The sequence below is a fragment of the Gymnogyps californianus genome, chromosome 1, assembly GCF_018139145.2.
Source record: "Gymnogyps californianus isolate 813 chromosome 1, ASM1813914v2, whole genome shotgun sequence".
In the NCBI taxonomy this organism is placed as follows: domain Eukaryota; kingdom Metazoa; phylum Chordata; class Aves; order Accipitriformes; family Cathartidae; genus Gymnogyps; species Gymnogyps californianus.
The window spans coordinates 58,731,790-58,758,428 of record NC_059471.1 but is presented as its reverse complement, the minus strand read 5'-3'; the positions used below and the strand labels follow the sequence as shown (position 1 = coordinate 58,758,428).

Here is a 26,639-nt window from a genome sequence, read left to right as displayed (position 1 = left end):
TTTTGTCAGAAACCCTATCTTTATATAAAACAGAAATGCAAATACTCCTTTCTAAAGCCACATTTTTAAATATGATGTCTTCATGTTCCCACTCTATTGGGACAAAGGGCTTTTGTCTACTGTAGGAGATAGTAAGTAACTAGAACGTTGCTCTTAAAGCATATCACAGCAACATGGTTTATATGGGTGCATATATCTAGAGGGATTGCCATTCCTTATCTGCCATGGTGTGTTTAAAAACCTGTATCAATGTTCCTTAATGAGGCAGGCTTAACAAAATAGGTAGTGACTCCGTTATCTCTCTCTTCTCTGGGAACTGTATCTATCCTTGCTGTCTTCCAAATGAAAGGTTCATCTCTTCCATCTATGGTCTGATTAAATGCTCCATGGATAGAAGAATTATAGTTCTTTTTAGATCCTTATAAAATTAATTCATGAAACTTCTCTGGATCTGTTTACTTCTTTAGATTTTAGGTAACAGCATCCACTGCCTCCATTGTAATGGAGCAGGGATTCTTTGTGTTTCTTGTTAGATTTATTTTATGTTTTTATTTTTCTTATAAAATTATCTGAAGTTGTTTGCTGTCTCTTCTAAGTTTTGCCATACTGTAACTCTTTAACAGTATCGCTATGCTACTTATTGTAAAAGTTTTTCTGTCTAGGAGCATGTCAGTTCTGCTTTTTGCATCTTATTCTGCTTTACCAATTTTTCAAAAGCTTAGTTAGATTTGGTTCTGAAGTTGTTTCTCTTGTCCTTTTTAGGCCAAGTTGTTTGGAATCTGTTTTATTTCCAACAGTCAGAAGACTCTCTAATAATGTTTCTTCAGTTTTGTTAATAACTTCAATTACTGCTTTATTATAACTTCATAACATTTTCGTATTTCTTTGATCTTGTATTATTATTTAGAAATATATAAGAGGAAATTAATTTGTCTTTATCTTTAAATGGTTGAAGAATAAAATTTCTTGGCTTTTTTTCATATATGTATGTCATATGACATACATATGAAGAATAAAGAATCTTGGCTTTTTTGCATATATGTATATGTATGTCACTCAAAGCTGAGGTTAATGTATGTATATGGACAAAAGCTGAGATCAATGTGTTTACGTATACGTTAAAAAGTCTTTAAATTCCCTGTCTTAGACTTCTATATATATGAACATAATGGTAGAGCAAATGATCACTAAGTAGTTTCAACATCCAATGTAACTAGGTACAAGTGATATTGCACTGGTACTAAGCTAGTCTTGTAGTATGTATTTAAAAAAAATTACTGTCTCTAAGCTGATGTTTCTTCATCCTTCCGATGTATTTTTCTAGCACACTTTGTAGCTTTTGAGATACCCTCTTTTGAACTGTTTAAACTTCTTGACCCAATGAGAATCAGACTTCTGGTTTATTTCCCCCCTTCTTTTACCCAGACAACTTCCCATTCTTTAAAAGTATTTTAAGAATTCTTAAAAAAACCCCCAAACAAACAGTTTATAAGAAGAACTGATGCTGGTAAGGTTCATAAAGGATAGCTGCTGATAATCTTCATTTTAGTCTTTATAGCTGTATGAGTTTTTATTTCATGTCTAGGATATAATATATCTACTGCTGTAAGTCAAACTGGTGTTTATGTAGACTGCAAGAAAACAGAAAGTAGCTTCAGGTTAAATTTTGTCAATGACACAATATACCGTCATGAAAAAACCCATGCCACTTCTATGAAGTTTGATTAACTGAGCTCAGTAGAACAATGAGTTCAGGCAAATGAAGTCTAGAAATAAAGATTTATTTTTGAAAAGCAGTGATTCTGAAAGTAATCTATAGTTTATTTTAGGTAATCAGATGAACATGAGGTTGGTAAGTAACGCTGTGACTGAGCCAAAACAAATCTTGTATTGGCGAGGGCTTTGGTGTACATGGCATCAGTGAGGCCATTCTTGGAATAATACGGCCAGTTCAGTGTGACTGGAAAACTGTAATGCATTCAGTAAAGAGCTTCAGGAACAGTTTGAGGTTTGGAAAGCCTGTATTCCAGAGAAAGACTGAAGTTCAGGCTTGATTTTGTTTATCTAAGAGCAGGTTTGGAAGTGACTCTGTGTATGTATGAAAGCTTTTCCATGTTTAAGTGCTGATAGTTCAGTGCTTTCTAATCTGTTACGCCAAAATACGACAAGATGTAATTGCTGAGTGGTCAAGCTAAGCAAATTTCGTCTGGTAATCACACACACTTTTCTAATATTTAAGCTATCTTCCCTTTAAAAAAAGTTTATATGAGGTGGATTTTATGTCACTTGCAGTTATTTTTTAAATCGGTATTTGCTGAATATCAAGAAGCCTAAGCTTGCACGTTTTAGGAAACTCAAGGACATTAATGTGGATACATTGAATATTCTTGCCACAGCAATCTAGGTAATGTAACTTTGAATATGGGTGTTTATATGTGACTTCAATAAGTTTTAAGTTGATGTCCTTTTGCTTTACAGGTTTAACTGGTCTACTTTAACATTTATGAGCATCTCTGAACTGATGTGATCTTAAATGTAGGCTGTGGGTCAGCCAGACGTTAATAGACTTGGTGCATTCTGTCATCATTTGATATAGCAGGCAGCCTGTGGCAGGTTACATCGTGATTGTCAGGGTGGGAGAGCAGAGCAGAGATTCCTGCTTAACGTTGGGACTGTAGGATCCATTGCAACAGGGGCTGCTACCTCAGCACAGGGAGAAGTGAAACATGTCAGTAGTTTCTTGATGTTCCATCATTTGTGTTGTGTGCTCAGCCCCACAGCAGCAGCTAGTGCCCTTTCAGACTTGACTTTTGCAAACCACAATCACTGAACTTTGGATGGGGGTTAGGCACACTTAAATGAAAAAAAGCTGTAACTATCTCTCATTTTGCCTGCTACAATTGCAGCCATGTTGTCATTATTGCATTTTGTGAGCTGTTGAGGCGATGGAGTACCTTCTCTGGTCTCTTGACCAAAGCTAGATGGAATTGCCTTATCCTGTAGGAATTCCTGCAGCTGAAACGAGAAGGGGGCTGGGACTGCAAATTCTCTCTTATTGCGACAGTGTTAGGAACAAAATGAGGCACAGGTTCCTCAATGAGGAACTCATTTCCTTCCAAAATGAGGCAATCGCTATTCTGGTATGCTTACTTTCTTCTGACGCCCCTGGTAACCCCCTCTGTTGTCACCAGGCAGCACTAGCCTCCAGAGGAGTTGAGCAGGTGTTGCCTTCATTTCTCCATAGTAAATGTGAAACTGACATCTGGCTCGACAGCCTGAAAGAGGTAGCAAGAGAGTTTCTGTCATGGTTCTGATAGGCTTTCAGATCTAGTTGGTCTACTGATTTAAAGAACAAGTTGAAAGCTTCCATTGATACAGCCCCTAATGGCCATAAATAAGACAAAGGCAAAAGGGTGTGAAAGAACCCATGAACTTAGTCTATCTCTAGCACAAGTGGTTTTGCTGTGATGCCCTGTTTTCATATTTAAAATAGTTTGGTCCTTTCTTGTTTCAGAGATGGTTACCTTGCAACTCTGAACCTTTGTTGCCTGTAGTCTTTACTACTTGTGTCTTTCCCTGTAGCCATTTGCTGTGCTTTTTAATGAGAAAGGAGTCCCTTGTTTGCATTCTCTTTATTCAAAGATACTGTTTTGAATGTGAATTTAGAAACTTTTTATTCCACTACTTTCCTTCAGCAGTCCAAGGGATTGTTGTTACTTTCTGGAATCTGCATCATATTGTCCTATTTTTCTGAATCTGTGGAAAAACCTAGCTAGTAAACAATGGTTACTTCAAGAATTTTCCTGTTTATTAGTGTAATCAGTTCCACACTGTTACTCTTTTATGGCTAAATAATTCTTACTGTGCAAGTGTGTCAAGATTGGGAAGCATCACTAGTATATCTCAAAAAACCCCCCTGAGTTCGTAATAACTGTATTTTGTATTACCCAGTGTTTAGGTACTTAACTGTGTCATGTTATTCTGAACTTGTTTTAAAATCAAAATTTAGAAAGCTCAATGTAAAATATCATTTCTTGGAAGTAATATGTTTGTGTTGTGCTTGTTGTGATGGCCTTAAAAGCTGCCTCTGTACTGCTCTGATTGTTGGCTTGTGTATGGTATGAAATACTCTGTGCATAATTTCACATCTTGGTACCTGCCTTTAGGAATATCTAACAGGTAGCTGCTGCTGAAATAGGCAGCAACAGTGTCTTGTTCCCCATCCTGCTTTGGTGTTCTTGCCATTTTACTTGTATTGGATCTGTTGACTGCAGAATGACTTGGTTCACGTGGGAAACAAGTTTCCCCAATGCCTTCTGCTGCCCTTTCCAAAAGTAACCTGGCTCTTGAAAAGAGCAAACCCCAAACCCTTACAGATTAGCCAGTTCAGACCTGTGGCTTCAAAATTGCTAGCTCTGGTGGGAAAAGAGGGGGGGGGGGGGAAGGTGGAGTCGAGTGGCCCCAAAACTGGGAGGTGGGGGTAGAGAGAAGGACCACGATTTTTCGTAACAGCTTGGTTCTAAATTAGCTGTAATGTGAAGTCTTGTATTTAGTTTGGCCATACAGATCAGGATGACATAGCATTGCTTTCTAACAGTATGTAATATTGTTTATGTCAAATGTCCTTCTGTATCTTGTGTGTTAACTACTACACTTGTTGCTGCAGGCCTGTGAGATATCTGAAAATGGAGTATTAGTATGGCATCTAGGTGCAAGCTTTTTTCCGCTGCTGCTGAAAAGGGAAGTCCAACTCTGCCTTGTGACTGTCTGCTTCCTCACCATGGCAGCAGGGGCTATTTAAACTTTCAGTGAAGTGGTTCAGCTCACTAAGTAGGCAGGGGGACTAACTGCCTTTTTTCTTTTCTTTTTTTTTTTAAGTATTGTACACTGATGGTTCAGGTTGGTCTAAAGTTTTATGGGAGCGCACTGCCAAATCATTGTTTATGAAATTTCTTCGATCAGCCAACAGTAATGCTGAAAAAAGCACGTGTGTGTGTATATATTTGTGCCCAGGTTTAGGTGGAGTAGTTCCATGGGCTGGTTCCCCATCTAGTTGCCCGAATAGGCTTCCTGGCACAAGGCTTTTCAGCTAGAATGTGACCAATGGCACTATCAAGTGGCTGCCAGTCTATTGATCTCATGTTCTCATGAACCTCTAAAACATTTGCCATTTCGATTGAAAATTTTCTTTACATACCTCTGTCATAATCTTGTGCTCTTACATAGTTTCTATGTTTGTGTCGTATCTTTAATGTGAACATTAGGTAGTTTGTATTGCTCGGTTAACTTTCTTTTACTTCACTATACTTCAGCATTCATACAGTTCTTTGGGCCAAATGAATTCTTCTAGGTCTTTGTATGGTCTTTATGGAGACAGTTGTACAAAAGCAGAAAAGTCACATTCTTTACACATATAAGGGAATATTATCTTATGGCATGTTACCAAGCATGTTAATAAGCATATTAAAATGGTGGAATGTAGAACTTTCAGAAATCGTTATTTGGAAAAAATTGGTTAGACTCAAAAATATTGAACTTCAAAAGGAAAGTTCCACAGTAAATAGGTCTATGGACTGTATTAGTTCTAAAACATCGCGGTTCTTGTATGCAGGTACCAGTGTTTTCAACCAAATTCTTAAGGTTCTTTCCGTCTAGTTTTTTCATTATACTGCTAAATTTGTAAGCTGTTGCATAACAGTTGGTTTGATGAAAATAATCATTTGGAGGTACTGAGGCTTTCTCCCTCTACTTTCTTCAACAGTTCCTTGAAGCAGCAATTTGTAAGAAGGAAACAAAAACATAGGGGAGGAAGGCGGTATAGAAATGATGGGTGTGAGTAGGAGGTATTTTTAGCAGTAATTAGAGGTCAGGGGAAGAGTTATAAAGAGAAAAAGTGGAAAATAATAAGGGGTTTGCAGAAAAATTATGTGTTTTGCAGGGATTGGAGCAATGAGCTTGGCAGAAGTCTGAGTTGAAGAACCTTGGCGATTCTAGGGCTGATACATACAACTTCCTTAGTAGTAAGAGTTTTGAAGAAGGATTTACCTATGAATATTCTGTAAAGGAAGCGGTGGAATTTAATAGCAATGTGGATGCAAAAAGTGAAGGGAAAACAGGAGTAAAGATTTACAGGCTGCAGAGCAGGGATGCAAAAGATCTTGGAAGTTGTATGTACAAGTGAGAAAAGGATTAAACTGATGGGTGGATTGATATCTGTGCAAAGGAGAAGTAAATTTGAGTTGTACCTTTTCATTTTGAATTTAATTGGATGTAATGGGTAAACAGGAATAGATGTCAGCATTAGAACAGTTGTTTTTTGGACAGTGGAGGTGAAGGGGTTCTTGTGCCTCATATTTTCTGTTGGAAGTTTGTTTCTGGTCTAGAGAGGGGAGTAATTCATTAAACCCCTGAGTGTTATTGATGTGGACTACTCCAGTGAAATAAGATATGTAGGTGCAAGTAGGGTGACATTTTGTTGGGAAAAAAATTGCTAATCTCGGTATTCATTGGATGCAAGGTTCATTTGTTAGTTCTGCTTTTGTTGTAATGCAATTTATCTGGATGAATGAATTCTGTAAACTAATGCTGATTTACTTTTGCTTCCAATTTCCCATTTTGGGACTTTGTACATTTTATTAATAACCATTTGATGTATCTCTCAGTAAAATTCGGTTCCATATGGAGCTTTGATTATGGGTTACATTTTTGTGTTTCTTGCCTTCTCTGTGACTATCCATAAGAGGTGAATAGACAAAATATTGGGATTGTCATAGAACCATGTAAGTCACTCATTAATCTTTGTGTACCTCTTTAAATGGACTTCCTGGGAGAAGATCTGCCACAGACTGCAGTTAGGTTTTTTCCCCCCATAAGGTAATGCCTGGGTAGGCATGGTGATGAAGTAGTTATTTGCTTGGTGGACAGGGAAGGTGGGGATGACTATTGTCAGCCCCACTAGGTAATAAAAAAAACTTAACAGTTAAAAGGATAATGGTTGTAAGGGACAGGATTTTTCACTCTCCCACCACTGTTTTTTGAAGCGAGAAGAGAGAAAATGGCTATAGGCAGGTAGGAAGAGAAAGAGTATGGAGTCGTGTACACTTAGTGTTCCGAAGAAGTGGTTACCCAGTCCTTCAGGAAGTAAAATGTGTACAGTTCTTCAGTTGTATAAGTTTCTTGTGTTTACTAGCTAGGAACTGGTTTTGCAGCCGATACAAGAAATATGTGTCTGTTGCTTCTACTATAATATACTTTGGTAGAAGAGTTAAAAACCAAGATTGCCCATTGGTTTGAAGCTCTGGGAAATCATGTGCTTAATATGACATGCCTAGGCTTGTGACAGCTGGGCTATAAAGATTCTTTTCTATGGTGGAAGGGCATGTGCCCAGGAAATGTGCCAAAGAGGCTGAGAATATGGACAGTGTTAGAGATAACTCACACTAAGGAAAACATGGAGCTTGTGGCTCTGGCATGTTGGCATGCAAACAGAAAAGTCTGCTAAATGTTCTGCAGAAGGAATCTTTTATCAGTAGTGTGACAGAACTTTCATTGTTTTTTCCGTAGCAAGTGGCTCTGCAAGCTCTTTTACAACTAGCTTATGGCAAAAAGAATGCATTTAAGGATTAATTGTATACTGCTGTGGTAATTGCAAGAGGTAATTGTTGAAGAAGAGTGACTGCTGCATTAGATTGTAGAATACATTGACTAGTATGTATGTCTAGAAATGAAAATGTGATATTTTTTCTTGAGATCTGAAGAAGGCAGGAGTTTCAGAGTGTTGGAAAATGATTCCGAAGGCAAATAGCTTTTTTTATACATATATACATGCATAAAATACTGTATACTGAGGTGGTTCTGCTTAGTCTGAAAAATCATGTTGCCTGTGTTTTTCATGGAGTTCATAGTGTCCAGACTGGAATGAACAATTCTTCTCTTTCCTTAGTCTCTATTCTGCATTGGCTACCCAGCAGATGCATTTATTTTTTTCTTTGTGGTTGAACATGTTAGATGGCTGACAAACCTTGATTAAAGGACATAAATGCGCCACATGCAAAACCACAATGATTTCTTTGATTGCAGGGACCTTTTGGCCAGCTTGCAGTAAGGACTTGTGTTTAGAAGAGAACCTTTGGGCTCATCTGTATCTCCCTCCCCTCAAAGGGATGGCAGCCCGAGGACAGCTAGCATTCATCCTGACGCCAAGAGACTTCAAAGGAGGTAAGCGCCTCAGAAATGCTCCCAAGACAAAATACTTCTCATCAGTCCTGCACCCTAGCGTGATAATATTCTTTAGTACAGCATTACCATCTCCTAAAGGTTTCTGTTCATGGCTCCTTCATGAAAATTTTTTGAGAACTCTGAGGCCTCATCAGCTGGTTGCAGCCCCCTTAAGATTCATGGAGATGTCCATTGCTGTCAATAATCCTTGTTCATTTGCTTAAGAATGTGCTCCCAGTGTAAGGGAAAAAGACATTTTATACTTCCTGGGTTTGTACTCAGACATATGCTCCCCTCCTTCCCTTACTTTGTTTTTCATATTTTGGATGAGGTTCAAACTTGAGCTTTTCTCAATTCATGATCCTTAAGGTTAAAGTCAGCGCAAAAAAATCCCCCAAACCCTGCTTGCTCCATACAATTTTAAAACACCTTTTTTTAAATTGATCTCTGAATGATTCCTTAATATCCAGATGATTTCCACCTAATTCTTTGTGTGTTTAAATTTCTAGTGAGCATTATCCCAGAAAAGTTCTGTAGAAACAAATTGTTACATTTCATTCTCCTGGAGGGAAATACGTCCTTAGGATTTTTTTTTTCTTGTTAGAGATGCCGCCTAGATGCAGCACAGCTGTTTGTCTTCCAAATGCCTATGGAATAATTATTTAGTAGAAAGAGCAATTTAAAATAAACAGAAGTTTACCTTGACATCAGAAGTTTAAACACAAAAATCCCATGTTAGCTTTTTTATTTTTATTTTTTTCTAAAAGCAGACTTTTCAGGGGTGATTTCCACCCCTTCCCCACCCACTTTCAGGTCACGTGTATGAATACTCAGCTATAGATCTTGCTTTTCTTGTTCTTATTCCAGTAAATGTTGTGTGAAACCCCCTAAGAATATGACCAGAATCATACGGAAGAACTTTCTTGGGTTTTTTATTGTTTGGGTTTGTTTGTTTGTTTGTTTTTGTTTGGTGGTGGTTGTTGTTTTAATGGTAATATTTGGTTGTGTAGCAGGCCATTAGTAAATATGAGTTATGTTTGCTGAACAGATTTATTTTTTTTTTTTCCTAAGGGTGTGGATTTGGAGAGCATAGTTGGCACTCAGACCATTTAAGCTATATCTATTACTAAGTCCTGTAAAGTTTTGCCTTGTTTTTTCCATTTATGATGAGAGTATATTATTTGGCTATTAGTTTGACTTATTTAAACCCAAGTAAGAGCTTTCTGACTCTGTAGAGTACTTCTAATAACTGCCATCTAGCCTTCTTATTGGGCTCTACCATATAAATATGAAGGTTCTGTAGATTGTAACTTAAATATGTTGAGGTAGTAAAGAAGTGGATCATCCTATAAAATAATATCCCACCTAATTCTATGATTACATAGCTTTGGAAGAGATTTACCTATGGATATTATGAACGACTTGCAGATCCTCCAGACTTAAAATGTTTACAGGTCCTGGCTATGTTGATAGATTAAATTAGCTTGCGTTTTGCTTGACTGTGTTCAAATGTTTGGTGGTTGTTGGTTTTTATGGGTTTGGGGTTTTTTGTTTGTTCTTGTGTCTGGGGTTTTTTTTCCCCCTCAAATGCTGGGATTTCTTTTACAGTAGTCAGCTTCCTTAGTTTAATTGGAAAATTTTCTTTTGTAATCTTTGACACTTCATATGTTATATGTTGTTCAACTGTAGGAATTTGGATTTTTTTCTTAATATATAGTCTTTCTATGATGTGTTATTTCTATACCCCTTCTTCTGGTGTTCAAAGAGGCAAAACAAATACTCAAATTCAAAGAAGGAAACTTTCAGAAAACTGCAAATCTTTTTCTGGGAATTATTCTAACACTTCTTTTTTTATCTCTACAAGGTATTACTGAATGCGCCAAAATGAGCAGTAGCATGCAGCAGCTTGTGTAAATCTTACCAGGTTCATTCTGTTCCTGTAAGACAAGCTAAATCACAAATATAGTTTATTTTTATTAATGGGTTGCCCTCCCCTGTGAGCAGATGAGAAGGAAACAAAGGCACCTTTTATTTCCTTCATTTGAATGGCCTTTTAGTGTCAGTGAAAGTGGAGGTGTGTTTGTTTTTGTTTTGTTGGTTTTTTTAAAATAAATTTGGTCTTATGCCTACTTCTCTAGGAATTCAGCAAGGAACAGTGGAAACAGGGCTGAGAATTGCTAGACTGCTTTCTAGTCTACAATAAAATATCTGTTGATGGACATACGTTCTGATAAAAAGAGAGACCTAGCTATAGGTGGGAAGTGTTATATTATTTGGAGGCTTTGGAATTCATGAAATACTTAAAGAATTCCTTTGAAAGGTAAATCTGGTTATTGCTTCATCAATTTTTCCTGGAGGGAACTGGTATTCAAAGCAATATTCTTTCTCTTTGGAGCCTCTCAAATTGAGAGTAAAATTCAATCATTCGTTTAAGAAGCAAAATCAATTTTAACTGTTCTCTTTAATAATATGCCAGATGATCTGCTTTGGCATGGCTAGATTTTTGCTCATATTTTCTTGATGAATAGATTATCTTAATCTGTATTTCATAACATCTGCTTTTGCTTCTTATACTCCAAAACCCTGAAGCAGGATATTAATTTCCAAGGTTAAAGATGGGTAATTCACTACAGCTGTTGGTATTTCAGTTATTTTTCGCCTTTCTAAGAACAGTGGACAGTACTTGAAGACTCTGCTCTAAAACATGGACCGTTAGTTGTGACAGGATGGGGGAGGCGGGAGGGGGAGGGAGAGGACAAGTTATCCTGATGTCCTGGTTTCGGCTGGGGCAGAGTTAAGTCTCTTCTTAGTAGCTGGTACAGTGCTGTGTTTTGGATTTAGTGTGAGAATGATGTTGATAACACACTGATATTTTCGTTGTTGCTAAGTAGCGCTTCTCTTCAGCCAAGGACTTTTCAGTTTCCCATGCTCTGCCAGCAAGCAGGTGTGCAAGAAGCTGGGAGGGAGCATGTCCAGGGCAGCTGACCTGAACTAGCCAAAGGGGTATTCCATACCATGGGACGTCATGCCCAGTATATAAATAAACAGGGGGGAGTTGGCCGGGAGGCGCGGATCGCGGCTCGGGAACTAACTGGGCATCGGTCAGCGGGTGGTGAGCAATTGCATTGTGCATCACTGGTTTTTTTTTTTTTTTTTCTCCCCCCCTTCCTTTTTTTGTTATATTCCCTTTCATTACTATTATTATTATTATATTTCATTATTACTATTAGTATTATATTTTACTTTAGTTATTAAACTGTTCTTATCTCAGACCATGAGTTTTACTTTTTTCCCTTTCCTCCTCCTCACCCCACTGGGAGAGGGGAGCGGGAAGCGGCTGCATGGTGCTGAGTTGCTGGCTGGGCTAAACCACGACACCAGAGGATATGTTTAGTGGCTAAGGCAACCTGGGTGTCTTTAGCCTTGTTCTCTCATAAAATAGTTTCTCTTATTCTTCAAAGCCAACCATTGTCTTTCCATGCCATCTGACTTTCAGGTGCTCTGAAACAAGTGTCTTTAGGAAATACTACAGTTTGTTTTTATTTAATGAAATCTGTAATGACATAAACAAATAGCTTCCCCCTTTATAAAATGATACACCAATCTATACAAGCTTGTGTTATAGTAGTAGGTGGAAATAGATGGAAGAACATTAGCAGATGAATAGATTGTGAAAAAAAAAATTCAAGTGAATTAACTGCATGATGGAACTCAATATGCTTCCTAGAAAGTGTTGGAATGATGGTGGCATTCTTTATTCCTTGTAATGAGGCTGGAGAACTTTTTGTTCATCAGATATGGAAGAAAAATAGTACTTACCGAGATTGCCTTTAAGAACAAACTATACTGTCTTAAGTGGTGTGAACTGGCACTGAAAGATTTTTTTTTTCCCTGACTTTGTCTTGTGTGAAGACAGTTCCAAAAGCTCGTAAAAACATTATAGCCTGTCTTGATAGCTGTTTAACAGTCATTGGACCCTAGATATGGAGTGGTAGAGTTGGTTTGTCCATTTGCAATGGAAAGGGCTTGATTATTTACTACTTACACTAACAGAATTTGGTACCCACGGTGTTCAAATTTTGGAAAAACTACAGTGTAAATAACTTTCTTTTGCGATCCGCAGTTCTGTCCTTTGTCACATCCCTTCCGTCTGTCAAAACTAATTACATAACATTGAGCAATCCAACTGGCATCTGGATAGGCTGTTTGAAGTTCAAGGGTGCATTGCTTACTTTCTCTGTCCGAGGATTGTGTACTGGAAAGAATGGAACAAAAGCAGATAGTGGTATGCTATTCATTCTGCACTGTTAACATATGGAAGCACTGGATCTAGTTCTGATTAGATTTAAATTGAACCAATAATACATATAGGTAATATTTATAACTAGTCAAGAAATGACAAGAATTGAGGCCATGAGGTAGAACTGTATGTATTCCTTGCCAAAATCATGCATTTGCTGAATAACAGTAATAGCCACCTTGTACTGTTAAAGAACTCACTTTTGGCAAATGGTATCTGTTCTAATACTAATCTGTGGGTCTAGAAATTGAACAATCAACTACCAACGGGAAAGCCTGCAAATCCAGATGAGTTTCAAGGGTCTAATGGCAATACATCAACTCATAGGTGCCTTCTCTCTAAAGCCTACAATAATAATTTTCCTGTGTGTGTATTCTTTTTTATGAAAGGATAAGCTCCAGGGAAAGGGCATTTAAAATATTTTGGAGGTCTTGATACTTCTTGATACAGGTTTTCAGATTTGAGGCAGTTGGCAACATTTAGTGTTGTTGTGGAAAGATTTGAGCTTGTCTAAGAGGAGCAGGAACCGCAAATACATAAATGCCATTTCCTGTCACTGCCTCAATGCATCATTTATGGCATCGTACAAAACTTACTTTTTTCTGATCGATCTGTATCCTACCTCTGTGTATAAGCTCACAGATGTCCATGTGAGTTAATAAATAATGAGAACTCAAATGCCAGGGTGTGCCTATTCTTCATCCTGTATAACAAGACAGTGACTACTATTGTGACTTGGTGTTGAAAGGAGATGGTGAATGAATAAAATGGTGCCTGAAGCTGAACTTGATGATTGTGAGGAAAGGAAAGCATTTTGAAGAATTCAGATATATGAGTGATCATATTCCTTAAGGTGTATTTCTCTTTGGCTAATCAGTTCTTCCTCTTTTTGTGAAGGGTGTTGGAGTGATAAATGTTTTCAGATTCATTTTAAACAGATGGTTTTGTGCTTCTGTCTTCGGTGGGTCGCACAGCTTCTCTTGGGGCCGGACCTTCTTTGTTGTTGGGGGGGGTAGTGAGAGACCGTCTTTGGCATTATGTGATTCTGCCACCTGGTGGATTTGTCGAGCAGCATGGGCTTCAGATGCATAGTTAAAAGCTCAAGTGTGAAGAAATCCTGGGAAAAAATCCTTCTTTCCTTCCAAAACAGGGAATCAGTGGGCAAGGTTGCTTAAAGTAGATGTAGAAGACAAGTTCTATGATCTCTGCATCATGTTTTTGAAGTCAGGCATCTAAGAATCAGTGTGCAAGTATGTGAGAAGCTTCTGGTTGCTACAGTTGTCAAACTTTCCTGGGTATTTTTATATATGAAGTTAACAGAATACAAATCTCCACGAGGACTGGCAACAATCTGTAGCAGGAATGCAACTTAGAGAGGTTATCCTGTTGCATACATTGTGTATCTCAAGGTTCTTTTAATCTGCTTTCTTATGCTGGAGAATCAGTATGAATATTAATACTAAATTTATACCAGTATTGAAATATAAGTCTCCTTTTCTGGCCTTTTCTTTAGCATATGTACCAGTTAAACTGAAATTTTTATTAAACAAAATATCACACATCACATTGTGCAATGCATATCAGTTTTGGAACTAGTTTGTTCTTTTCAGATTAGTTGAGGTTCTGTCCAAGTTATTCTATTTCTGTTTTTCATACTGTAGGTTTTTCTACTAATCCAGTGATGATAAAACTTTTGGTATATAGATCAACCTAAGCTAGTTCTTATTTTGATTAGCAAATCTGTTGTGTTATTTCAATCAAGTATGTAATTTCTAGCTTGTGATTGTTGACATAAGTTAAAGTGCTTGTAAATATAGATTCTAAGTAGAATTTGGAGATTGCTTGTCTACAGAACTGAACGAGCCTTTTATACATATTTATAAATATTCTCTATTCTGCTGCTAATTGTGTACTGTAAATTTAAGGTTGGAAATTCTCTTTCTCACAGTAGGTGGGGGGATTTTATTTCACTTAGAAACAAACGTGTTCACTGGTGTACTACTGTTTTCAAATTGCATTAGTTGACTTCCTTGATTTAAGACTTTTAGTTAAATTCTAAATTACTGTACAGGTCACTTGGTGCTCTTACTTCCGAGTCCTTCTAGTCCTTCTCTTTCGTGGCTCTGTGTTATGTTTTCCTCTGCAACCTCTCCTTCCCTCAAGAAAGGTGATTTAGAAACACTTTCATCAATACATACTGTGGCTTGATTGCTTTACGTCAATCTCTCCTGTATAATATCACAGTGCTAAGAAATGTGCGAGTATATTCTTCATGTAAAAAAAAAAAAAATATATATATACAAAGCATCTCTAAAGATAGGCCTCTCCATGTTTGTTCAGATGTTTTATTAACTTTGTAAGGACTTATAAATAAACATTTTAATCTTGATTACTTATTTCTGCATATGTCTTCTATACTCCTCTGATTTCGGTTAAAACGTACTTCTGAGACTCTAGAGGAGTTTTTTGGTGGATGGGCTTTTTTTTGGTGTATAGTCCTTGATTTTTACGTATTAGGAGAAGTTCTTTACCTGCTGTAACTGCACTTATTTTACAAATACATTCATGGTATAACAGTGACTTAATGGAGAATACTTCATTAGAGGTAAAGCTGCTATTGTAAGATTTCTGTGTGGTTTCAGAGTTAAAGTCAGAAGTCAGGCCTCAAGAAGAGCAAACTAGTTCGGAAAAGATTTACAGAAACTCTGCCTTTCTGTAACAGAGCTTCTTTTAGATTCCAAAACTGTTCCTTTCCTCAGTTTCATGGCATCAGAGGAAAACCTCTTGTTCTACTGTGAAAAAGGAAATGTTCCATGTGCCCTCATTAATGTGCTCATCTATGTTTATAGAGAAATAATAATCCTAAATTTGGATTGATGACTCACCATGGCTTCACTGTATTTGGAAGAAAATTCAATGCTGTGTTGTGACTGCTTAAAAGAAGAAAACTGGTCTTATTTCAGATCTTAAAATGGAGCACTGAATGTTGCTAGTCTCAGTATGCAAGCGTAGTATCTTCTTGTGATAGATACACACAAGTGATTATGTGTAATATGTAATTACTAATCTAGACTATGGAAGAAAAATCAGTGGTTTTGGTGTTCTGTTTGAGAGAAAAAGTGGGGAATATATACAGAAGAATGTGAGAAGTACAAGCAAAAAAAGCATTTGGGCAGCTTTAAAAAGGAAAGTGACAGTAGGTGTTAGGGAATGTGAAGCATGCCAGAGATACTCGGAAGGGAAGGAAAGAAGGAGGCATGTTGCTCTGGTGATGCTAAAGTCAATTGATAGTAGTGCTGCTCTTGCCTTGTGCTGTTGTTACAAGGTATAAAGTAGGTATATATAGGTTACTGGCTTTAAGGTAGAATATGTATTAAGACTGTCTCACCAAAAACATTTCTTTGCATTTTCTTGTTAAGCAATGTATGCAGATTTTAAATAAGAAAGTGAAAAAATTTTTCCAGCAAGAATTAGTTAAAGGTGATAGTAAGATTCACTACAATAGTAATTACATCTGTTCAGATACTTCATATGAATGGTGAAAACTTAAAAAACCCCAAAACATCCATGAAGTTGAGTAATATTTCTGTGGCAAGGGGGAGGGAGAACCATAGGGAATTAAAAATCATTTTGAATCTGGGGCTGCAGATACAAAGATGCCATAATTGTAATCAATTGCTATTGCTTGGCTTCACACAGATACAGTTATGTGTGTGTTCCCTAACTGCATTTCCATACTTTACTTGTTTTAAAATGTAGTATTACTGAGTTTACTGGATCTATGGCTTTTATGTTGTAGATTCAGACATGTGGCCCCAAGCAGCTGATGATGAAATTTTCAGGAGCAAAGACTGAGCAAACCAGGGAAATAACTGAAAAGGATAAACGATGATTTAAAAAGACTATGAATTGTGTAATTTGTAGTTGTGTAATTGTGTTACATGGTTGTGTAACTATGTAATTAAAATGATATTCTTAAATATTTTTAGTTATTTTCTGCTACCTCTAATTTCTAATTTTCAGCTGGAGAATTTAGTAGCTAGTTTTATGGAGAATTTATCTTTTGGGAAATTGTATCTTATTTCAACTTGTTAGCTCTTTAAATCCACGAGGTAATCGAGATGATAGAAAAGGGAAGATGCATCTCTTATTGACTTCTTGGTGAGGTTGTCCCCCCGCCCCCGTCTCTCCCCCCCCGCCCCCATTTTTGAGAGGATCAAGGGGTTCGTTTGTCCTACCTTGTTCTTTTCCACCCAGGCATTTCCACTGAAATAAAAAGTAGTGATATAGTTGACATGTTTGTGTTTAAATAACTATTAAAATTTTGCAGGCACACAAAATTTGAATATTCAGGGAATTTCATGCAGCTTTAAAAGACATGTTATCAGGCTGAAGCAAAATATGTATATAAAATTTTGATCAAGTTTAGGAAGATTTCTGAAGATGAAATGACTTACTATAAGACACTTCTCAGAAGCATACTTGTTCTGGAACTCTTAGGACTTGGAGCCTTGAAGGGGCAGGCAAAATCTGAGAAACTCTTAGCAGCAAAACAAGTATTTCAGTACTATAAGGGACTCTTTCAAGATGAGCTATAATTCTGGGAGTATCTGTGGTGTCTGCAGAAAGTAGGCATTATCAAAATGCTGTCTGTAGATACTAAGATAGATTATATTTTAAAATCACTTTTTCTCCCTAAAAAATGTGTTCCAGCTCTTTTTAAAATATTTTTAACAAGACTGTGTTTGTCAAATAATATTAGTTGACTCCTGAAGAAAGGTATCTAAATTTAGCTAGATCTGTGTGTTAAAAATAGTGGATGATGAAGGAACTCTAATCCAGGGTCTTACCTAAAAATAGTACAATTTGTGTAACTGGAGGTAGGTGGGGAGGACTGTGTGCATTTGCCTACAGAAGGTGCATTCTGAGACCAGAGAGGGGACAGATGCAGATGGAACTACAGCTATAATAATGACTAAAAGGCTTAAATGAGTACTAAGGGCTAAAATTTTCTAATCCCTTAGAGGATTTAGAAAAAGTTATGTTCTGCAATACTTCTATCACTTTTCAAAACATTTTAATCTGTCTTTATAGATGAGTATTCAGAGTCTTACCTGCATTGGCTGTAAGCTGTTACTTTTACATTAAGTTTTATTTTGCAGGATAAAGTAAATGAATATTGTTGCTATTTATGTGCTCCTTGCTCTGAGACCCCTATGTTTTTATGCTACAAGTCTTGTGAATGTTTGGTACATAGAGTTAAAACTGACAAACCATAATATAACTTGATAATCATAAAACCTGAAATAAACCCCACCGTATGTTCCATGCAGCAGTTTCACTTGAATATCTATCTGGTAGATTTATGGCCTTGCTTTAAAACAAGTTTCAAGGCTGGTACTGCAAGGAAAAGGTGGAGTAACTGCTTCTCTTAGTGTATTTGGGAATAAGATGCTGTAAACAGCGGAAAGAAATGATTGGGTCCAGTCTCTTTCTTAGCATAGTGTATTGTATATCTTGTGTTAAACATTCCTATAATATGTATCAAGCTTTCCCTTGAGAATATTGTAGCTTGATTTTTTGTTGTTGTTGTTAGCTTTTATTTTACTAGCTAAAGCTAGTAAATAAATAATCTTTATTACTAGTTTGCTTCATCTTTCTTGAACATAGTTGTCCAAAATTCTATACCATATATTAGATGCATAAGCATTAGTGGAGAAAACTTACTGGTATTCTTAGGTCAGAGACAGATGACTGTTCAAGAAAATGAAACAATGCAGAGATGTGATGAATAAATTTTAAATTAAATTCAACCTGGACAAGAGTCAGACTTATTAAAGAAAATATTTTGGAGTTATCTGTACAAATAAAGATAATCAACAAAATTAAGACATTTTTTGTGAGGAAAGGAAATATATTTTATGTAATGTAATTATTATTTGGTATTCTGAATGTCTATAATCAGAGTTTTAAAACGTAAGTTTATTCTCATCCATTTTCTTTGAGTGGCCGCTGTCTGCCTCTTTCTTGTCTCAGAAGATACTTTTGCAAAATGTACTAAGGAGTGTGATAAGAACAAGTGGGTGGGTGGCTTTTGGGAGTGAATATGCTGGTGAACTCAGGCTCAGAATACTTGTCCAGTTCTAGTCAGCATAAAGGCAAGAGGTTTCCTTCTGCTACTTGACACTCTGGTAGGGATTAAAGAGAATTTTCTTCTTCCCTGGATACTGTCTATGTTCTAGTAGTATGAGTATCAGTACAAAAAAGAGGTACCATGAAATGAGCTTGAATGTGACATTAAGAGTATGCATCAATTATTTGGAAGTAATCAACTTCTAATATCTGTGCTCTTACCCATTGGTAAATGTGAAGTAGCTTTCCTTTTGTTAATTTAGTGGAACAGAATTAAACTTTCTTGAACACGCACACACACACACACACACAATTATGTAAGTAGCTTGTGACAGACTAAATTAATTCCTTATCAGATGGGACTAAAAATAATATATCTTAAAGAATAATCCAAAGATATTTTGGAGGAGCAGCTAAACATTAGTGGTGTTTCAAAACTGTAGATTCTTTCTTCAGCAAAAAGAATGGAACTAGTCCCACTAACTTAATAACTGGTATTTTTTTTTAAACTTAATACTTTTTTGTTGTTTTTGTTTTGCAGGATACAAAATTATGGATAATAATGGAATATCTGGGTGGAGGCTCTGCCCTTGATCTAGTAAGTAAATGATGCACAATTTTTGTTATTTTACCTCACATAATTATTTTCCTATCTTATAACTCTGGAAACTATAATATGTCATTTGGCTATGACAATGTTTGCTTCCAGTAAAGGAGAACAAGTATTTGTCAATGCCAGGAAAATGTTATTTTCCATGAGGCAAGACTGATTATTTGTCTAGATGGAAGGGAACTAAGCAACATAATATTGGAAGCAGGATATAAACATCTTGGAATGCTAATCTTCAGTTAGCCAGAGAGCACTAGTAGCTGAAAACAGTGTTTTGTGTCTCTCAATTCTGCTACCGCAACTCCTCCTAGTGTATACACGTTAATGTATCTTCCCCCACCCCCAAACAAACAAACAAAAGTTTCCCTGTTTGAAGTCTCACTGAAGTCTAAATAGACAGAAACACAATTTAGGCTAGTATTAAAAAATATATTTCAAAGAAATAGGAGGAGCTGTGGAGTCCCTGGAGGGTAGAGAGGAGAGAGCTGGATAGACTAGAGAGCTGGGCAATCACCAACCATATGAAATTTAACAAGAGCAAGTGCTGCATTCTGCACCTGGGATGGAGTACCCAGTTTTTGAATCATAATTCAAAAGGTTCAGTGCAGATTTATGTTTTCCATGACTGGATGCTGTCCATTCACTTTAGCTATTAAAAAACCCTCAACAAAATCACACACTATCTTATATTTATTGTGGATTTAAAAAATACTGTTATAGAAATAAAAATGCATGTTTTAAGTATGTGAAAAGTGTCATACCAATTGAGATGGAATGTCTCTGTAGCATAGTTTGCTGTTCTCAACTGGAGCAACTAATAAATGCTTGAGGAAAGAGCGAAAGGAAAAAGGCCAGTATAGAAGGATTCTGCTGGTGACATCGAGGAGACAGGAGGGGGTAGTAAATGCAGGCTTCCTGCAGTTGTGCTGCCATGTTTTAATTGTAATTACCTTTTGGAACCCATTTTTACCTTTAGTTTCCACATTTTGTTAGAAGGAGTTCTGTGGTTGTGTAGAAATTGATAAAGTTCCCCATAAAGATATGCTGAAAAAAGTTTGTTTATTGTTGTGATAGTTTTTTCCTGACAGCAGAGCAATTATAAACTGGGTTTGCTTTTATAAATTATTACTGTCTTCGTGCTTCAAAAAGGTATAAAAGAGCAGAAAGAAAACAGATGTTGTTATATTTTGTCTTTTTTTTTTTTTTTTTTTTTTTTTAAATCACACACATTTCACTTGTGTGATGACCACATGTTTATTCCCTAAGTTTGTTGCCTAGAAATAGTACAAAGTCTTTGGTCATGTCCTAAAATGTTGTTGAAGAAATTGTGCCACAGAACTGAAATCATCATGTAAGTTTATATTAAGCATGTGTGTGCTTCGTTCATTTTCAATTTATGTTTTGCTGCATGTTTTCCTAGTTCTAACATGCACATTATGGTTCTCAACTGGAATCTGGTAGGACAACTGGCACACTTTATCACGTTTCCGTACTCGAGGCAAGACTGAATGGGAACCTTGAATTCCATGTTTGAAGTGTATACATGTCATGTTAGCCTGGTGTTTTCTGTACTTGAATATGCACTGGCTTTTTTGAAAATCACGCCTCATGAGAGAAAGTACATTTAATGCAATTACATGTATGTTGTGGTTCAACTTTGAGTATAATTTAGGTTTGTGGCTGAGGTACAAGCACTAATATTCTCAGCCTTAGTCTGTTTTCAGCAACTTAGAGGTTTTCCCCCATTAGATGTGCTGTATCATGTTAGCAAGTTTTGAACTGGCACTCACAGCCTCGATGGAACAAAGCCTTGAGAATGTCTTAGTGGGTTTCAGGGAGTGGTGATATCATGTATATTATCAAAGCTAAAGAAAAGCAAAAAAGATTGTAAGTAAAGCTACAACGGTAAAACAAATATGTTGTCTGCATTACATCAAATCTTATCTCTGTTCCCACCTATTAGCTGAGGATTTCTGAGGGAGGTAGTATTTTAATTTTTGTCTGAAAATTTTTATCTGAAATGTTTTCTCTCTCACAGAGTGAAGCTTCAGAGATATAACTTTTTGATTGTGTTTCAGTGGCTGCTATTGTGGAGTAAACTAGAATACTGGAATATTTCCAATATTAATTGTTGTCCACAAAGTTTCAGTGACTCTCTCAAAATGCCCTTATTGGTTAAGAAGCCTCTCTGGGTAGTGACCTTTCCCCTGTCTCTTTAGAGTTAGTGGCATTCTCACTTTTAGAATTTATATCAGATGTAGAGAGCTCTGAGATCTTCTACCACTACTGCTTCTTCTCATAAGAATTAAATTACTTGGAACCTTTAATTCTAACAATTTGCAGATTTATACTTTCAGTTTTATATGAAGAAAGTTAACTTTTTGAAGTATGTAATACTCTGTCAGCCTAGCAGTTTGAGTTGTGTTTTAAGAGAGTTTCACAGAATCCCATGCAGTATGTATTAATAGGATATGTGATTGATGTGGTACCTTATATGCCTTAGTTTCTCGCTCAGACTTTGAGATTTGGGTCCATATAGGGCCTGTGGAGTTGCACATCTAATTTCAGTGTAATGTTAATAATCAGATTACAATGTAGATGCTTTTCAAAGGCAGTGTGTATATCTATGACCTGACCACAAAGCAATAACTTGAAACTGTGTCTTTATGGAGCCTTTAACAAACGTTAAAAAATGTTTTAGATAAATGAAATATTTCTTTGCCTGTTGTTCATAAGGCCACTTAGTTTAGAAATACGTATTCTGGGTTGTATCTCATGTTACCAAGTTAGCAAATTGGAAGTTTTGAGGTGTGATAGAAGAAGTAATTTCTTTTTATAGTCACAGTGTTATTTCTGTTATCTCTGTTTCTTCTTTTTTTATATATATGTGTGTGTGTATACATACACATATATATAAAAATATTTGTTGTGTCTCCTAGTTAGAACCTGGCTCACTTGATGAAACCCAGATTGCTACAATATTGAGGGAGATACTCAAAGGACTCGATTACTTGCATTCAGAAAAGAAAATCCACAGAGATATTAAAGGTAACTTGTTTTTTATTTGTATTGTAAGAATATTAAAAGAGCTTATGCCATACAAATGAACACCCTTACAGTGTCAAATGTCTTGATTTCTGCTATTTCCTCTTCTTTATTCCAGCTGCTAATGTATTGCTATCTGAACAAGGAGAAGTAAAACTAGCAGATTTTGGAGTAGCAGGACAACTAACAGATACACAGATAAAGAGGAATACTTTTGTGGGAACACCATTTTGGATGGCACCTGAAGTAATAAAGCAATCGGCATATGATTCAAAGGTAAGGTATTTCAAGGCATTAGCCAAAGTCCCTTCCTTTTTTAACTTGAATTACATAGGTTGGTCTTCAGAATGTAGCTATTAACTTTGGCTGTGTCTGGGCAAGTGTATGTTTAGAGGATACCTAGCAGCTAAAAGCTGTTGGTGAGGAAAGAAGCCTTCCTAATTTGTATCCAAACCTTGAGTTTCCTAGTGTATTAAGCCCATCCAGATGGCAAGAAATACTACAGTATTGACAAGTACATCTGATAACCTTTTATCCCACTCTATTGATGAGTACTTTTGGTGGTTGTTTAAAAGTAGAAGAGAGCAAATATATACAAAATGTTAATATGCTACCACTTGTTTTTAGAAAAAAAGTCAGCAACACTATTGAAGAATGTGGATTTGGTGGATGTGAAAGTGTTGTTTGAAAGTGCTGTTATTCATCTGTGGAAGAATGTGCTTTATAAGTCTATGCTGCTCTCTGACCATGTTCTTTAAGATATGCCGTACAGGGAGGGTTTACTGTTTAACATCATATTTACTTATTTGTAGATATTTACATTACATAGGGTTTTGATTTAGCAGAGTGGTACAACAGTGTACTGAAATCACAACACAAGCACAATATATCAATTGTAATATACAGTTGGATCACCATAGAAATGTGATTCCCATTACTGTCTCCATATGCTCACTAGCATGGCACTGGATGTCCCCAGTTGCCGAGAAGGAATACGTGCATTGAAGCCAGCTCAAGCCCACTGTTCTTTTCAAAGTTCATTTTGCTGGTTACTCAGTTTTCATACTTCTATTAGGCTGAACTACATATACACCTCCTTGCTGCCCCCCTTCCCCTTCCCCATGCTGATCTGGCTAGCTCAGTAAGACATTGCTCTACTGATTGTATTGGGGAAGGCTATTTGCACAACTGGGTGACCCACTGGTGCAGCTGTATATCTGAAACAAAGGTCACCCTCAAGTCCCGCTTCTGTTGAGATGAGATCAGCTTTCTTTATGATAATTAGCAGTCATTCCTTATGTTCTTCCCTGAGCTCATCTTTCTTTCCCATCTCCTCTGAGCCACTTGTAGTGATTTGTTGATTGGTCACATCTCCATGCAGTGACACAGGTTGGCGTGTTTCTTTCCACCCTCATGCATGTAAGGAACTCGCCAATACTGACTCTGGCCTAGACTGTTTGTGGTATTACTTCCTTCCCTATTTGATATCTTTCTGTAGAGAGTCTATTTAAAAATAACTAGCAGAGCTCTGTAGAGCCTCTAGAAGCTTAAATGACCCCAAATTCTCAATTTGAAGGTTGAGTAAACTTTTTTTTTTTGTGGATGGTGGTTTTTGTTTTGTTTGGTTTTGTTTTTTTTGGGTGTTGGTGGTTGGGGTTTTTTTTTTTTTTTTGAGATTTGGCTTCTGGGAATGATTTCACTTGGACAAAGCATGATTCAGTCCTCAGGTTTTGAATTCTGGCTGTTTCAGTCTGCAATGTCATGTGGACATAAAAAGGTTTTGGATACTTGATCAGTTCCCTAGAAGGCCAGAGCTCAAGTTTTGAATGAACTAGAGATACTTATTTGCATCTGTGAGCCTTTTGGCACTTAGAGACCAGACTAAATTGTAAAGACAATAGTTTTGCTGTCGTTGCACAACAACCACTTGAGAAGACCTGTTTATTTTAAATGTCTTATGCATATGTGAGAACACAGACATCCAAATCTAACCTCATTTTCCTTCCATAGGCTGGCCATGCTTGAGAGGTGTTAGGCAGGACTGTCCTCTTCAGAGCATAGTCCCAGTGAGGTGCAAGCAATTTCCATTATGTAGTTGCTGTGTTACCCAGTTTTGTTCTTTGCCCTGTTGAATCCTATTACTTCCCACATGCTGATGGGTTCCCAATAAAAGCATGAAAGTGCTCTGTAACACCACCTTGGGCACAGTTCACCTGCTTCTTTCACACAGTTCATATGCTTCTTTCCTCATTTACTGTATGCCTCACACCAACTGTTAAAAAATTGTTTATTGCTCCTTTTCTGATTGGATTGATACCTTTGCTCATGCTGACTGCTGAAATAGCACAATTGTGCAAGGCAAAGCAAAACCTAAGTTCTGACATAAAACTACTAACCAGGCTAAAGGAAGGCAGATGTATCCTGAGGTCTAATATTGCTAGTTATTGCTATAAAGCTTAAGGTCTCCTGTTGATTCAGCACTATTATCCCTTGTCTTAATATTATGGGCAGTTGGTGGATTTCCTGACCATGGCTTATACTATATTATCAACATAACTCACGCAAGAACTATTATTTCAGTATATTGATTTCCACTTGAAGCAGTTTCGGGTATTAAGATATAGTTACACCTCCTCTGAATTCAGATATACTTCTGAGTTAACCATTCTGTCGAACACAGATTTCAGAATTGAAGAGACAAACTTCTGAGGAATTTCCTTGTGTGAAGCACTTAAAATGCTTTTGGTTAAAACAGTATAACTTTATTGTCTTTGCATTACTTTATGACACTTTTAACGTTCATGTTAATGTCTCTTAAGATTGTGTAAAAGTAATGAATACTTAACATAAGCTGTTGATTTTGAATATAGTCTTAATTTTTTTCCCAAACGTATGTTATGGGAATGTATGTATATAATATCTTTTATCTTTTGTTAATGTGGAGAAGCAGGGTTTTTTAATAGATAAAAAAGTCTGCATTTTTTTAAAATGCTGTTTTAATTCAGGATTTGACTAATGTGTACATTCTGTGTATTTTTCTTCTAAAATATGTAAAACTTAACAATGTCAAACCGAGTCCCAATTTATGTTCCCAATACTGTGCTCTCAAGATTATGTGAGGATTTTTGGACTGCTTTATGCATATGTGAGCTGTGTATTCCTTAACTGCTATACAGAATTTGCCCATTCCATTCTTGCTTTATTCAGTCCCATTCCCAAACTGTTTTGTGTTCTTAAGATATTCCTATTATTCTTTCTCAGGCCATATATTGCAAGGTATATTTACAAGGCATTCCAACAATTGTCTTTATTGCCTAAAAAATAATCAAAGTATGTGATTTTTGACATAGATACTAAAATTTCAACAGCTTCTGTCAGACTTTCGTAAATAATAATTCAGAGTGATATATTTGAGAACATAGGATTTCCAGATGGCTTGTGTGAGAGAGTAAGTTAGCTATAACATTTGCATTTTAATGTGGTCAGTAGCTAATCTGAGAGGCGTAATTGATAGCAAAAATTTCAACTTTATTTTTTATTTTCCTTTGTAGTTTATTTTTGAAGTCCAAGTAATCCAAGGGGGGTGATAGTTTCTTTAGCAGCTAGATTTTATCAGCCATGGGGAAAAATAGTGAAATGTCAAAACATGACTATAATTGTTATATTAAAGCTACCACCTGTTTTTTTTAATTTCTTTTCCTTTTTTATATATTTTTTCCCATACTGTTTATTTCCTTCTCTCCAAGCTATTTGTTCTTTGATATAATGTCCTCACAGGATCTTTGCCATCTTTCTAATTTCTGTTATTTTGGCAATAGTTCTTAATTCTTCCTCCTGTTTTGATTCCTTTCTTCATCTGAAAGTCAGCATCTTTTCTTATCTGCTTCAGTTTTCCCATATCTAGTTCTCTGTCCTTTCTACTATATAACTTCTAATAGAAAAATAAATATTTAATTTTAAAATGTTTTCTCTTGCACATAGCCTGTTTTCTTTGACTTACAAGAGCTTCAAAGTCAAACTAAATTTTACTCAATAGAATGGAAGAGGAAAGGCTTATGGCAGTACTGTAATAAATAGTAGTTACCAGTGACTTGCTGACTCTCATCTGAACTTGGAAGAATAATTTTTGTTCAGGATTTGAAACTGTAAAAATCATGACGTGGTAAAACTTCGTGATGATGTAGTGTCTTCACTTCTTAAGGTCATGCTTCTCCCTCCCCATTTGGACGACTGATTTGCTCTTATTCTGGAGTTTCATTGTCACAGACAAGCGCATCCTAGAAATGCCTAGTTGGATACACAGGCAATTGGTACTTACATCCCCGTTTTGAGATC

General features: G+C 36.5%; 1 protein-coding gene across 1 annotated transcript in view; it reads left to right on the top strand.

The window, feature by feature from the left end:
- Positions 1-26,639, top strand: part of STK24 (serine/threonine kinase 24) — a 68,001-nt gene that overhangs the window by 19,611 nt on the left and 21,751 nt on the right. Inside the window, exons 3-5 of the mRNA XM_050907664.1 lie at positions 19,191-19,247; positions 22,199-22,307; positions 22,423-22,580. Of these exons, the coding sequence (XP_050763621.1) occupies positions 19,191-19,247; positions 22,199-22,307; positions 22,423-22,580 (324 nt within the window). The remainder of the gene's footprint in view (positions 1-19,190; positions 19,248-22,198; positions 22,308-22,422; positions 22,581-26,639) is intronic.